Consider the following 15735-nt stretch of genomic DNA (forward strand, 5'->3'; position numbering starts at 1 on the left):
GGGGTGAATTTGAGTGAATCTTTGACCACAAAATGAGCAGGAAAAAGGTTTTTCACCAGTGTGGGTTCTTGTGTGTACTTTGAAGTGGTGAATTTGAGTGAATACTGGACCACAGACTGAGCAGGAAAAAGGTTTTTCACCAGTGTGGGTTCTCGAGTGAATTTTTAAGCTTTGCTTTTCAGTGAATCTTTGACCACAAACTGAGCAGGAAAAAGGTTTCTCACCAGTGTGAGTTCTAGTGTGACTTTTTAAGATGTTTTTGCTAATTAATTTTTTTACCACAATCTAAGCAGGCAAACGGTTTTTCTCCAGTGTGGGTTCTTGAGTGTTTTTTTAAGATTTTCTTTGAAGTGAATCCCTGACCACAAACTGAGCAGGAAAAAGGTTTTTCACCAGTGTGGGTTCTCAAGTGAATTTTTAACCTTTGCTTTTCAGTGAATCCCTGACCACAAAATGAGCAGGAAAAAGGTTTTTCACCGGTGTGGGTTCTCGTGTGTGTTTCTAAGGCACTCTTCTGAGTGAATCTTTTTCCACAAACTGAGCAGGAAAAAGGTTTTTCACCAGTGTGGGTTCTTGTGTGTGTGTTTAAGGCGCCCTCCTGAGTGAATCTTTTTCCACAAACTGAGCAGGAAAAAGGTTTTTCACCAGTGTGTGTTCGAGTGTGACGTTTTAAGTCGTTCTTGCGACTAAATTTTTTACCACAATCTGAGCAGGCAAAAGGTTTTTCTCCGGTGTGGGTTCTAGTGTGAATTTTTAAGCCGTTCTTTTGACTGAATTTTTTACCACAATCTGAGCAGGCAAAAGGTTTTTCTCCGGTGTGGGTTCTTGAGTGTCTTTTTAAGATTTGCTTTGAAGTGAATCCCTGACCACAAAATGAGCAGGAAAAAGGTTTTTCACCAGGGTGGGTTCTTGTATGTACTTTGCAGTGGTGAATTTGAATACTTGACCACAAACTGAGCAGGAAAAAGGTTTTTCACCAGTGTGGGTTCTTGTGTGTGTGTTTAAGGCGCGCTTCTGAGTGAATCTTTTTTCACAAACTGAGCAGGAAAAAGGTTTTTCACCAGTGTGTGTTCGAGTGTGATTTTTTAAGTCGTTCTTGCGACTAAATTTTTGACCACAATCTGAGCAGGCAAAAGGTTTTTCTCCGGTGTGGGTTCTTGAGTGTCTTTTTAAGCTTTGCTTTGAAGTGAATCCCTGACCACAAATTGAGCAGGAAAAAGGTTTTTCACCGGTGTGGGTTCTCAAGTGTATTTTTGAGCTTTGTTTTTCAGTGAATCTTTGACCACAAACTGAGCAGGAAAAAGGTTTCTCACCAGTGTGAGTTCTAGTGTGACTTTCTAAGATGTGTTTGCTAATGAATTTTTTACCACAATCTAAGCAGGCAAAAGGTTTTTCTCCAGTGTGGGTTATTGAGTGTATTTTTAACATTTTCTTTGAAGTGAATCCCTGACCACAAACTGAGCAGGAAAAAGGTTTTTCACCGGTGTGGGTTCTCGTGTGTGTTTCTAAGTTTCTCTTGTTAGTGAAACTGTGACCACAAACTGAGCAGGAAAAAGGTTTTTCACCAGTGTGGGTTCTTGTGTGTGTGTTTAAGGTGCCCTTCTGAGTGAATCTTTTTCCACAAACTGAGCAGGAAAAAGGTTTTTCACCAGTGTGGGTTCTAGCGTGACTTATTAAGTTTCTCTTCTGAGTGAATTTTTGACCACAAACTGAGCAGGAAAAAGGTTTTTCACCAGTGTGGGTTCTTGTGTGTTCGTTTAAGCCACCCTTTCGACTGAATTTTTGACCACAAACTGAGCAGACAAAAGGTTTTTCGTCAGTGTGGCTCCTCATATGCTTACGACAAGCATAGTTATTAGGAAAGGTTTTCCCACACTGAGAGCATTTGCAGAGTTGGCCGTCACCGTGAGATTTCTTCTGACCACCATCTTTGTAAGGGGAATGTGACGTGGTGCCTTTTCTATCTGACGGTGCAATGAAAATGTGTCCTTTTGTTGAGCTGCTGCTGCCGCTTTGAGGCTCCGTCCCTCTGCTAACTTCACTCGGACCATCCTCGCCATTCGAGGGCTCACCACTCGACATGGTGATATCATCCTCCTCTTTAACGTATGGCAGCGCTACCTCCTCCTTTCTGATTGGATGTTGTACTTCTCTCTTTAGCTGTTGAGCATCAGGACCAAGATATTTGCTGAAACCTGCAAGACACAAGAAGACCAATGATATATTTTATAGACCCTCTATCGGGCTGGTAGGCCGTGAGGGTAGACTGGCTGAGAGAGGGTGAGTGTATATACGCTTATGTAACATTCATTCCGGGCTGTCATTCCCATGACAACGATGCACCAATTGGTTGTTCGTCATCGTGAACTGACACGCCCTCATCCTTCAGGCGCAAGCACTAGCAATTTTATTTATTAGGGCCCGAGCACTAAGCGTGCGAAGGCCCTATTGTTTTGAAAAGGATTATTAGGGCCCGAGCACTAAGCGTGCGTAGGCCCTATTGTTTTGCAAAGGATTATTATTATTTATTCATTTATTTTTAATTTTTTCAGGGCAAATGAAAACGGCCAATTTGGAGGCCTGAACATGCACAAAAAGTCACCAAAATTTGCACATACGTGCGGAAAATTGTAAATTTAGATAATTTTGCAATGTTGCAAAAAAATTTAAATTTTAAAATTGGCCTATACCATTAGGGTCTGTCAGCGTAGAGCGATGAAATTTGGGGAGTCTATACCTTGTCCAAAACCGCTCCAAAAAAGCATTTACACCCATATTCCAAACCCAACAGGAAATCGGTTATTTTGGATCGAATATGAAATTTTTATCGATTTACATGGTGCACATTTGAGACCTTTTCGCCGAGGGAGTTGGTTGGATCATCTTCAAAATTGGTGAGACTGTTCAGGAGACATATGAGAGCTTAGGTTTTTAAAATGGTGCGTTTTCATTCACTGGTCTGACCTGGGCGTGGTGCCAAAGTCGGCCATTTTTTCGGCAAAATGACAAATTCAGTAAATGACTAATAGTTCCTTGACACAACGTTCAATCTTTTTCATATCTGGCATGTATGTGCGGTATCCCACCCTTAACACGAGTGCATTGAAATATTACCCATTAGGCCTAGCACCCCCTAGTGAGGCCAGGAAATGCCTTTTTTTTTTTACGAGACACGTTCCTCTTCCAAGGGAAAAAAATCTGTTGACCTCAAACCTGCATCAGGGGAGCCTTAAGACATGTCTTCAGGCGCCTGATGAAAAATATTGAGGTTTCGTTGAAGCGGAGGGGTCCAAACAGGAAAGGGAAAATGACCGTCAACAATTTGTCTCGCAAAAAACTTTGAACAGTCATAACTCAGCAGATATTCAACATATCTGCGCCAAACTTCCCGTGCTTGTTGAGAGTCATACCCTGAAGGGTAGGGGTCATTTGCATCAACTCTACAGTGCCAACTAGTGGCGACAGAAAGGAGTTTTAAAAAAGGCCTTTCCTGTTGGGTTTTTTTCAACATAGAGCAATGAAATTTGGGAAGTCCATACCTTATGCAAAACTGCTCCAAAAAGTCTCTTACACACATTTTTCAAATCCAACAGAAAATCGGGTATTTTGGATCAAATGTGAAATTTTTATCCATTTGTAGTACAGTTTACATTTGGAGGCCTGAACATGCACGAAAACTCACCAAATTTTGCACATACATGTGGCTTTGCGTGGATTTCGATAATCTTGCGACGTTACAAAAAAAATGTAACAAAAGGGCTCAGTGGCGCCCCCTTGAATTTTTCAAAAAGGCGTTTCCTATTAGGTTTTTTTAACGTAGAGCAATGAATTTTGGGGAGTCGATACCTTGCGCAAAACTGCTCCAAAAAGTCTCTTGAACCCATATTCCAAACCCAACAGGAAATTGGGTATTTTGATCGAATGTGAAATTTTTATCAATTAACAGGGTGCACATTTGAGACCTTGTCACAGAGGGAGTTAGTTGGATCACCTTCAAAATTGGTGAGACTATTCAGGAGACATAGGAGATCGCAGATATGCAGATATGTCCCATCTGCTATAGACCCTACCCACCGACGTCACAAAATCACGTGATCGCTGTATTGTTCCGCCCCCTTGTCCATCATTTTGTGTCTGTATTATCAATGGTCTCAATTGATCGAGCAATTTATAATGCATTTCATGGAAGACCCGGTGCTTTCGGATGCCGTAAACTCACTTGATGCGTTGCATAAAAGGTGTTATGTGGAAAAGCTTCAGTTTATCCATTCGCCAGATCCATATTTGATGCCTAAATCGATGTTTTTCGACCCGCTGTCTTTGCTGTATTTGCCTGACATCTGCTAGCTACCCTGATATTTACAACTACAGTGGTACCTCTACATACGAAGTTAATCCGTTCCAGGACCTTGTTTGTAAGTCGAAATGGTCGTATGTCGAGCAGGATTTTCCAATAGGAATACATTATAATTCAATTAATTCGTTACACAGCCCAAAAACCTTCACTAAATCCTTAAAAAATACTGCTGGTACTATTACAAATGGCAATTACACATAGCAAAACAAATAAATTAATATACAAAATCGGAATAATAATAATAATAATAATTCCTGTATTAATGTAACGAATCGGGTTCTAATGTGGCGGACGTTTTTTGCTGACCCTGAACGCACCGCGGGGCTGACGTGCCAGAGACAGACCGGTGAGCTTGAGTTTCACTTTCACTTTGAATGTTTTCTTGAGAACACCGTCAATTGCGGCAGACAGAAGGTGTTTTTGTTTTGAATAAGTTGTGAAATAAATGATAAAAACGTGGCGAAGTTGGCGATTTCTCTGGAGATGTTACCACAATAAGAATTGTCAGCTTAACTTATAAAGACTGGCGAACGATGGTCGGAGGAGGGCCGTGGAGATGTATTGTTGAGCCATTTCACGGATGCTCACCCTACGCTCATATTTTTCTGTCATTTGCATCTTCATTTAGAAGGTAAGCGTCAACTTTTTCCTTGTTTCAACACCTGTACCAACCTTTTCTGAAACCAGTGTTGATTTGTCACACAAGAAAATCCGCCGTGCATTCGTCTGCGGTGCTGCCATTGTCGTCGTATTTGGAGCATGTCGTCGGATGTAGAAACAAATGGCGAGTCAAATTTTACGTCGGATGTCGAAAAGTTCGTGTGTCGAAGCGATCGTATGTAGAGGTACCACTGTATCTTGTCCACACAAAATCAGCCTATTCTCAGGAAAGTTTGAAAAACTTTAAGAGCTTGGAGGCTTATAAATACTTCGTTGCTGGTTGGGTGAAACAGGTCCTCGTCCGCGAAAATTCGGCAGGAATCTATCTTGTGCTTGGAAAGGTGAGTTACGAAATTTTCAATTCAAAATCTTTTGTTCTTGCTAACATCCATTGTCAAGTCTAATGTATTTCATGTCATTTGTCAATGGAGCTAGGGCTTTTAATGTTTATATGGTTTAGCGATAGCACTCGCTCTCACTACATACATACATGTATGTTGTCGGCGATTAGCCTAGCAATGATCTTAATTGTGGTTGTCTGCCCAAAACCCTCTAAATATATATTAAATGCATCTTACCAGATATAAAATGACTACTACATAATCTGTGGTAATCGTTTGGAGCCCAGTTTTCTCGTCGAATTGCAGCAGCCCATCTCGCTCTCTTCTCTCCAGGTCTCTCGGAATCCGGTAGAACTTCAAGTCTCTCCGTCTATCTTCTCTGTTATTGCAACCGACTGCCACACATGCCTTCACCATTTTGATTATTAATGTTAACGAGCAGAAAAAAACGCCGTAAATAGGAGGAATGTACGTATCCGTAACAGGTAAACACGATGTGTTGACGGACAATTGGGCGGCACCAGTCAGGAGGGCGGAGCTGTGACGTCACGTGGGTAGGGTCTATTGGATGCATTGTTGACGTTAGCGCGGCGGCGCTTTGAAAATAGAGCAAGGCTCTATTTTGGGCCCCGCCTCTCGGCGCCAATTAATTAAAACTTGCTGTTCCGTCCAAGACGGCTGTCCACCGCTCACTCTCGCTGAGGGAAAGAGATGAGTAGGTATTGGCTTACCCACTTAATGGTGGCAACAATAATAAAGAAAAACAGTAACAAAATAACAGCAAGCTGCCACGAAATGCAACTGCTATCTCGACCATTCTCCCAACTCGCTTGCCCCTACGTCACAGCTCCCCAGTCTTAAGGGGGGCGCGGATTGTTATGGACTAGGCATGTGCCGGTTACCGATTTCACGTGGTGTGAAAATGTTGCGGTTTAAAATATTTCTCCTAAAATTTTCTGTCATACCATAGTACGGTATTCGCTATTTTTCATGTGCCAAAAATGCAGCCGAAGTGGCTTGGCGCGGCAGCGCTCACTCCTTCCCCTGTTGCTGTGTGTGAAGGTGACGCTATTCTGCTGAACAGCCAGCGAACCCAAAAACACACACTCCAAACACAAGGCGTACTTTTCTTCAATTTATTGAGCTCTCAAATCGTGGTAAGTGAAATATACAAAATTAATACATTTAAAATGTTGTACAATTGTAATCTTCCACATGTGAGTAGGTTCAAAAGGTTAGCACATTCCCTAAAAACAAAACACATTTTCCTTTCAAATTCAATATACAAACTAACAAACTGTACAAAGACGAATTTCAGCCTAGGCTTAGCTAGGAGAGCAACTACGTCGAGGTTTCAGGTCTCACAGCTGCCGAGTGTGAAAAAAGCTTGAATGAAAGGAATCAAGGATAGCGTCAAACATAGCTAATTGGAAAAGATGAGCTTGCCTTAAGCACAAATCCACGTTCGCTGGACGAGGAGAGGTCTCACTCCCAATGTTTTTTTTAGATGTAACCTTTCCACAACAATATATACATTTTAACTAACTAATACGTTTTTAACTAACTTATTAACTTATGAATTCTTTATGTTCTTTTTAACACAAAGAAATGACATCATGTAGACTTGAGTTGACACATTGGCTGAAAATGGCAAAATTTCACTTGAGCCCCCCCCCCCCCCCCCAAAAAAAGTCATGCAGTATATATTTTCTTAATTTTATCTAGGAGTGTTTTTACTTTTTATAGCAATTATTTTGTTCTTGCTCTAATCTTGAGCAACTTGAGCTGTGGCTGTGGGTATAGTCTATAAGTTTATTAATTTTATTTAAAATGTTATTTTTTTGTTAATTTATGTATTTATTTTAACATTATATTCATGTTGCAATTTGCAAATATGTTCTGAAAAATTAAAAACATCCAGTTCAATGGAAAAAAGTTTTTTTTAAGCTATACATCTCAAAATAACACATTTTGGAGCTATAATTGCGATACTGTGAAACCGCGGTATTTTGCTGATGGTTATTTCATTGTCAAACTCTCATACCAGTGTACAGACAAATGAGGATCCCTGTCGAATTGATAGCCAAAGTGCTGCTGAGCATTCGCATAGCAACCACGCCCCTCCAGGGGTGTTCACGTGTCAAACTTTTGTTGAGTGGAGATTCCTTTTTGACTACGACGCCGTTCCTGCTACTGTTGTCGCTGCAGGTGAGTAAATTTCTCAAGTAATTTCATTTTATAGTGTCTTTTGACCATTAACCTCTGTAAGCAATTACATATACACGAAAGACTGAATTGGAATATTGATGATATTGCAAGAAAAAAGCGTAATGAAATTAATGTCGCATGATAAGCAGTAAACACGTGGGTCGCCAGGGTTTTAATGGCGATTCGGTGATTGTTCAAGATAGATTTTTTTTACATTATAGCGGGTTAACAGTGTACGGAAGTTAGCATATTTTGATATAAGCATTAAACATTTGGGTCACCTGGGTTTTAACTGAGTTTTGTGCTTGAAATCATACAGAAATTAACCATATCTACAAATGGCTAGTGACCCAATTATGCCATTATATTTTGAGAAAGGCATATATATTTAAAAAAAATTCAAAAAAGCTTAACTGGTAACCATTCTTTTCGGGAGTGTATGTATTAAAGTATTTGGAAGTCCTTTTTCAAAGTTATCTTTCTGTGCATATGCTTTACAGTTTGTGAACAATATGGAGAAGAGGTTCCAGGAGATTTTCAATGTCATGTCTAGGGGTGAATTCCCTAATGGTTCTACTAAATCTCAGAAATTTGATTTAATTTGGTATATGTGCAGAAGTTCAAACTGAAGGGTGAGTAGGCAAAGTATTTGTGGTGTTGTTATTTATTATATATTTATATATATATATAGTTATATATTTGTTATTTATGTTTATATGTGATCAATCAATGCTCATTGTAGAAGGACGGTTCTTCTTTGGGAGAAGAACGGTGATCCAGTCCCAAACAGAAGCACAGTCACTGTTCAATGAAGTACACTCTGCTTCAATTGGTGCACACACAGGCACTGTTAAAACCAGAGCTTCAATGTGCTTGAGATATTATTGGCATGACATGACAGTGGACATTGACAGATGGGTATGTGATGATTTATTTCTGCATTTTGTCACTAAGTAATTTTGGTCAGCTATTTCAGATCGCATTAACCTGACCTGTTTCTCATGACGATTTGTTTTAAGGTCTCTGAATGTGACCGATGCCAGAGGAGTGGTAAATCTTTGGCTGTGACACAGCCATTACAAAGCATTGAGGTATATTTTTAAAGTGACATTGTTGTGTAACCAAATAAAGAAATATATTTCTGGTTTTTATTACATGGGTGAAAAATTAGAAGTAGCTTTGTTTAACTTCATGCATGTATTTAATATTTGGACATGTGTGAAAATTAGGTTTTCATGTGTTCTCTTCATATCAAGGTGGGAGCCATCTACCCTGATTAAGTTAAAAACTTCAAAGATGAAACATGGTGCTCCTCAGATTGTGTAGGAATAGCTGTAAGAGACAAGTTAAATACTGGATTTGCCTTTCACATGGGCCTGCTGTTTGGGAGTTGGTTGGGAAAGACCTGACGGGCCTCTCCCAAAAATCAAGGATGGCTTTCAGTACATTCTGACTGCCACCGATTATTTGTCTAAGTGGGTTGAAGCCTTTCCTTTAAAAACCAAAACAGCATCAGAAGTGGCACAACAGATCTGCTCAATTGTTTATAGACACGGCTGCCCCCAAAGAACCCTGTCTGACCAAGGAAGAGAATTTGTCAGTGAGGTATCTGAATGCATTAAAGTGCTTGTGACACGAAAAAGCATGTTTATTTCATAATACACGCGGTATTTTATGCTCCTGAATGATATGGACCGCTTGGATGTGTGTGGAAGCGATCGCTATATTTATTAAGTTTTTTGAATCCCGCGCCAGGAAAATGAGTGACTTCCGGCTTCGGTCTCGCATTGAGGAGGAGGGCGCTGTGACGTGTACGGTAGAAGACGTCCTCTTCACGCTACAGTGTACTGTTGTGTATGAGGACGAAGGATTCAGCTGATTTTGCGGATTAATACTTTTATTTTTTGCATCACGCCAGCCAAACGGCTGCAGAAAAATCATTCTTTATGCGGGAGAGGCGTATGCGCCTTTTTGGAGTTTCAAAAGGTTCCCATTCACCGTGGATATTTACTGTGGGACCATTGGACTTACAAAGAAGTGAGTAAACATCTTGTTTTGTATTATGTCAAATACGAATACAGTGATTACAAAGTAAACACTATAAAATTCCTTTAAATAAAGGACTACTTACGTTTGATCATTGATAGGCATGTAAAAAGCTATCCTCACGCTCATTAGCAGTTAGCTGTTAGCACGTTAGCTACACAACAATTCCAGCCACCCTCCTCCAGGGAACGAACTGTAAATTGCTCTCCGCCGGGCGGTTTGCCGATCCGCAAAGAAACTCGACAACCGGGTCGTCATGTCAAATAATCCAGGCTAGTTATGTGTGATTTTCCACTTCGAAGACTTTGAAACATCCCTCGGTTCGGGTTAGCATGTCGGCTAGCTGTCACTCCTTCTGGTCTGTTTACATTCTCCGAAGCCGGGGAAGGGAAATGACATATGTCCGATTTAGGTGTCATAAAATATCGTTCGGCAGGTGTGACAGTAAAGGTAAAGTCGACTGTTTTGACCATTATGGAGTAATTTTGCCATGTCGTCTTGGATAAATGGATTTTTATTATTTTATATTCCATTTAGCACAAGTTATTTGTCATGACCATGCCATTTATTTAGCAATTGGGGAAAGTACTTGGGTAAAAAGAATATCCTGTAAAAATATTGAAGTAAAGAGACAGAAACAATGACATTTTGCCGCTCTCTTCGTCGCATTTTCCTCATTGTGAATAGTTCCCCCTCGACGGGCTGACTGGTCCTTCTCAAGCCATTTATATAGCTATTGGGGAAAAATACTTGGATAAAAAGAATATCCTGTAAAAATATTGAAGTAAAGAGACAGAAACAATGACATTTTGCCGCTCTCTTCGTCGCGTTTTCCTCATTGTGAATAGTTCCCCCTCGACGGGCTGACTGGTCCTTCTCAAGCCATTTATATAGCTATTGGGGAAAATACTTGGATAAAAAGAATATCCTGTAAAAATATTGGGAGTAGAGAGACTGAAACAATGACATTTTGCAGCTCTCTTCGTCTCGTTTTCCTCGTTCTGAACAATTCCCCCTCAATGGGCTGAATAGTAAAACCGATGAGCCTAGTCTACCGCTGACGTCATCCACCTGTTGGGGACGCTAAAGCCCTATAATTGTAGGCGTGGCTAACCGGCAGATTAAAAGACTCATTTCTCGTCATCTGCGCTTTGCTAAATTGTTGTATATGGTCGAATCGTCTCAAAATATGATTCTAATTCACATAATAATGCCATTTAAGACTTTTTTTCTGGTGTCGTATGCTCTTTAAAGGGATCCTCTATTTTTAAGACAATTCTTAAAAGATAAATGTTAGTATGAGTTATAATAAGTTGATATTAAAACTAAAGATACACGATAATATCGGTGGCCGATAATTATCGTCCGATAATGGCAATTATGACGTCACACAGATAATCCAGATAATAAAAAATTCAACCGATAATGCAATCCGATAATTATATACATGATTTAGCCTCCAAATGTGCACAACCGAAGAATTCAGCACGCCGCCTCCTCAACCCCTCCCCTCTCTGAAGCCCCTGAGGGAGGAGGGGTTGAGGAGGCGGAGTTACACGACAAGAAATAGTTGAATATTACGGCGGCTGTCACTAAAAAAACGACGTTCTCGCCATTTGCGAAACATGTACCGCAGAAGTTCCATGAGGCCGAAAGAAAGCGTCCTCATTCAAAACCACTAACCCAGCATCCATTTAAAACTGCATCACAAAGATTTTTGGAACGAATACCAGGCTGCTGCTGCTAGCGGGAATGCTAAAGCTATTGTAAACACTAAGTTAAACTAGGGGCTTGTGACGATACAGAGTCGGGTTGTTTGGGAAAGCAGCCCAAGGCGGGTGGTAAACTCGCATCTAAGGCTAAACACCGACACGACTGGAGACCGATAGTCGGCAAGTAGCCGTCTTCCGACGGAGCCTGCCGCTCTGGCCAGTCCGGCAGGCCGCCGCCGCCTCGCCATCGGCGGGGCGGGCAGAGCCCGGTTCCCCGGCTTCAGGACCTCCGGCGAACACCCCGGTTTCTCGAGCGTTCCCTCACGGCGTGTGAGCAGAGTAGGGCTGCAGCTATCGAATATTTTAGTAATCGAGTAATCGACTGAAAATTCTATCGATTAATCGAGTAATCGGATAAAACAAATATATTTTTAGGTGAAGAGCAATTATAGATATACATGAGAAAACAAAACATTTTATCATTTTCAGTCAATCAATGTCTTTATTTTTGATGTATATTGTTGAAAACAGCCAACAATTGCATCTCAGATGTAACTAGAAAAAAAAAAAAAAAAAAAAAAAGACTAATTCACTGCTTTCACTCAAAAAACCTTTAGATTAATATATATATATATATATATATATATATATATACACACACCTAAAAATGCCTTTACGCTTGATAACACACATCACTTAAAAGTTAGGATTTTTTCCCACGTTTTTCAATTGAATTTCTATTTGTGTCAAGCCATTTTTAAGTTCTAGTTAAGTTTTAAGTTAGTCTAAACTAAGTCCTTATAGGATTTTGAGTTTTTGCACTGTTCAAAATAAATGTATGATACAGGCTGTATTGGAGCACATTAGGGACTAGTGCTACTTGGTGTTTTATCCAGCAATGACTACTGAGCTAAAATTGATAGTTAGCATTATTGAGTTTTTATTTGACACCCTCATCACTCCACAACGCTATGTTATGTTAAAGCCTGTATGTAAGACACGTTAGCCACGCATCGAAAGTGGTCTTAATTAATTGAAACCTAGCCCTCCGCAGGGCTAACGTAAGATGAGCTAGTAGTGACAGTAAAGTTAATCTTATATATTAGCGCTTAGCGCTCTTTATTAGCGCTTGGTGCTCTACTGCTTTAAGATGGCGGCTGTTTGCTAACGCTGCCCAGACGCGGCCTAGTCTATCATTGTGCATCTAGTTCAACATACATGTGATCTCTATGAGACTCCTCAGACCCTAGCCGCAACTAACGTAGCACGGCGGGCTAGTATTTGGCAACGTCGGCGTCGTTTGTAGCGGTTGTCGGCTGCAGTAAGTTTTTTTTTTTTTTTTTGCTTCTTCCTCTACGCACGTGACATCAGTGCGTTGTCCCGCATTAAAAGTAGTCCGAGCAAAACGTGATGCTTACAGCTGTCAAAATAAACGATTACTCGAGGTGAATAAAATTACTCGGATCAGTTTTTAAACTCGAGTTACTCGAGTTGCTCGAGTATTCGTTTCAGCTCTAGAGCAGAGCCAGGCCCTGAATACGCCGCGGCAAAATTTTCAGCTTAACAAAACTCAGGCACAAAACAACACGCACGGAGATGCGAGCTCCAACTGCATCCAAATAGTACTGCCGTTTATCAGTTTAGCTGCTGTAAAGCGAATGTCGCGACTCGTGAGTGCCGCAAATGTAAACAAAGCGCTGCAGAATGGGTACATGACATCTCGCTCTTTTGAGTTAATCATTTTCACAGTGTGCAACAAAGCATATAACATTAGCAATCACTTTTCAAATTAATTTAACTTATTTGTCTGCTCAATTACAGTCACAGTAGATAATCTAAACTTATTGGCACTTATTAACACTTATTAATTTAAATATGCACATTCCTGTTGTAATGAAATAATAATATTCTGTAGCCACAAATATTCAAAATCTTTTCTTCTTCCAAGTTTTTTTAGGATTAAGTATAATAATGTATTGCTTAAAATAAGACTGTTAAGATTATTTTCAGCTAGCTATTTTTCTTCCAAGAAATCTGAGAGAAATACACCTGAAGCGCTGGCAGATAATTTCACTTATTTCCAATAGATTTACACTTAAAACTGACTAGTTTTAAGGAAGTGTGTTTTGCAATGTATTAATGTTATGTTAGGAATGGCTTACTTTTAAAGGCATTTTTGTGCAACTTAGGTATTTACTCTGAAAGTAATTGTTGCCAAAAGTTTACCATTACACAATGCCAGACAATGTCATTATTTAGATGTTGGAATTGACGACTTGTTCATATTTTATGTTGGAAAAAAAAAAAAAAAAAAAGCAATAAATTATATTTTTGCACAGTAATATTTTCTTTTGTTTAAAATTTTAAATAAATCTTTTAATAGAATTATTGGCTATACATTATCGGTTATCGGTAGGAATGAGGAGGAAATTATCGGTTATCGGTATCGGTTGAAAAATGTATTATCGTGCATCACTAATTAAAACCCCTCTTAATGCTTTTGTTTTAATAATGTTTGTAAAATTATTTTAAGTGACAGGTAGCCATTCTTGTTACGTCGCAGTGCGTGACGTCACTGGTCCCGTGGCCGAAATTCCAGCGTGTCACTCGTTAGCTTTCCCATCATGTCATCAGTCCTACCCTTCCTATTTGAACCAGATCTGAAAAGTGAAGAGCAGGACAGCACTGTCGGTTGTTCACAAGACGAGCTTCAGGGAAAAATGTGTGCAGCAAATACCCGATAAGACAAAAGTTGGGCAAAACTGGTGATGCGAGAGAGTCCTGTTGGGAACTCCGGTTGAGAGCGAGAGTGTATGCTGTCCGGTTTTATTAGCAGATATTCAAGGTAAGCATATTGTGTTTTCAAACTTATCCCAGTTATGTAGATTGTTAGCATCCAGAGCTGTCGTATGCTTTACATACAGTACAGCCCAAAGAGCACACCTTGTGTAGTCCATGTCTTGTACATTGTAACGCGTGGTAGCTAGGATACGTGTATAGAAGTACCAAAAAGGCGAGAAGCTTCGACTATACACATTTATTCCCAAAAAATAATATTTCCACCTTGACCACTCTTCACTCGGGAGCTCAGCAGTAAGCAAACAAGCGTTCCCTGACGAACTCCCAACATTGTTGTGAGGTCCACGTCAGAGTCACTGTCGTCACTGTAGCGTGCCATAGTGCTTTAATTATTTAGTATGATTTGGGGAAAACTCCCACGAAGAATAGTCAACATAAAAGATAACAATAGTAATCCAAATCCGCGTTTTTTTACTCACTCGAAGATCCAGGAATTAGACCGATCCCATGGCAATGTCGCAGCCACCGATTCCACAAAACAGACTGATCCGAAAAGCCGTTGTGGGACTGACGAATCAAAAAATGGACAGATCCGAAACCAATATTGCACACGTGGCGGGACCGAAATCAGAAAATAGACGGATCCCTTACTTGACTAAGGATCCAGGAAACATGTTCGGGCGGCAGTTGTAACGCGTGGTGGGTAGGGTACGTGCATAGAGGAACCAAAAAGGGGGAGAAGCTTCGACTTATGCACATTTATTCACTAAAAATAATTCCACCTTGACCACTCACTTCACTCCCCTTGTTTCCATTTGACTTGAAATTGCATCCAAAAGCAGCACATCGTGGCATTTTACTTCGCGAGTTTAGGCAGCAATAAGCAATTGTTTAACACGCTACAAATTTGGAAAGATACCAATTACGTCATCACTGCGAGCCCGCAAACCATGGCGCCAACTAACGGTCAAAATATGGATTAAATATTATAAAATATTGCCATTGATTTAACATTTTATGTGTTTCTAACAACATATTTTAGTTCAAGAGAACAATTGTGGTTTATTAGAGTCTACATGTATTTAAGTCAGAAGATCACTTTAAATATTTTCACAGTGGGATTTTGGCGTTGTTGTTTTCCTTTTTTTTAAAAATTGGATTTATTTACAGTTTTATCAATTTTTCAGCTCAACGATAACCTTTGTGCCCTCCTGGGCATTGAAAAGAGTGCTACAGCTGCATATCATCCTCAGACGAATGGGCTGGATAAGAGGACAAAAAGCAACAGCAATTTTTTTTTTTTGTGAGTGTTCTAAAATGTCTATCTAATTGTACCCTTCTACTTCGTGGAGCTCTTCCAAAATTAGTGAACGACCATCAGGACAACTGGGATGTGCTCTTGGATCCAGTATTATTTGCCTTAAAGGGTATTATAATACTAAGGGGCTGTGAGATATCAATAGAACCGTTATGTGGCAAGTAGGCATGTGCCGGTATGATATTTTGACGGTACGATAACCGTGAGCAAAAATACCGCGGTTTCGAGGTATTGCAATTATAGCTCAAAAAAGTTTTGAGATGTATGGGTTAAAAAAAACAAAAACTTTTTTCC

General features: G+C 40.0%; 1 protein-coding gene across 1 annotated transcript in view; it reads right to left on the reverse strand.

Annotated features, from left to right (window-relative positions):
- Positions 1 to 705: 705 nt before the first annotated feature.
- The window catches only part of LOC130929102 (gastrula zinc finger protein XlCGF26.1-like), a 117903-nt gene continuing 102873 nt past the window's right edge, over positions 706 to 15735 (reverse strand). Inside the window, exon 3 of the mRNA XM_057856048.1 lies at positions 706 to 2195. Coding sequence (XP_057712031.1) covers positions 838 to 2195 — 1358 coding nt within the window. The 3' untranslated portion in view covers positions 706 to 837. The remainder of the gene's footprint in view (positions 2196 to 15735) is intronic.

Source organism: Corythoichthys intestinalis, chromosome 13, assembly GCF_030265065.1.
Source record: "Corythoichthys intestinalis isolate RoL2023-P3 chromosome 13, ASM3026506v1, whole genome shotgun sequence".
NCBI lineage: Eukaryota > Metazoa > Chordata > Actinopteri > Syngnathiformes > Syngnathidae > Corythoichthys > Corythoichthys intestinalis.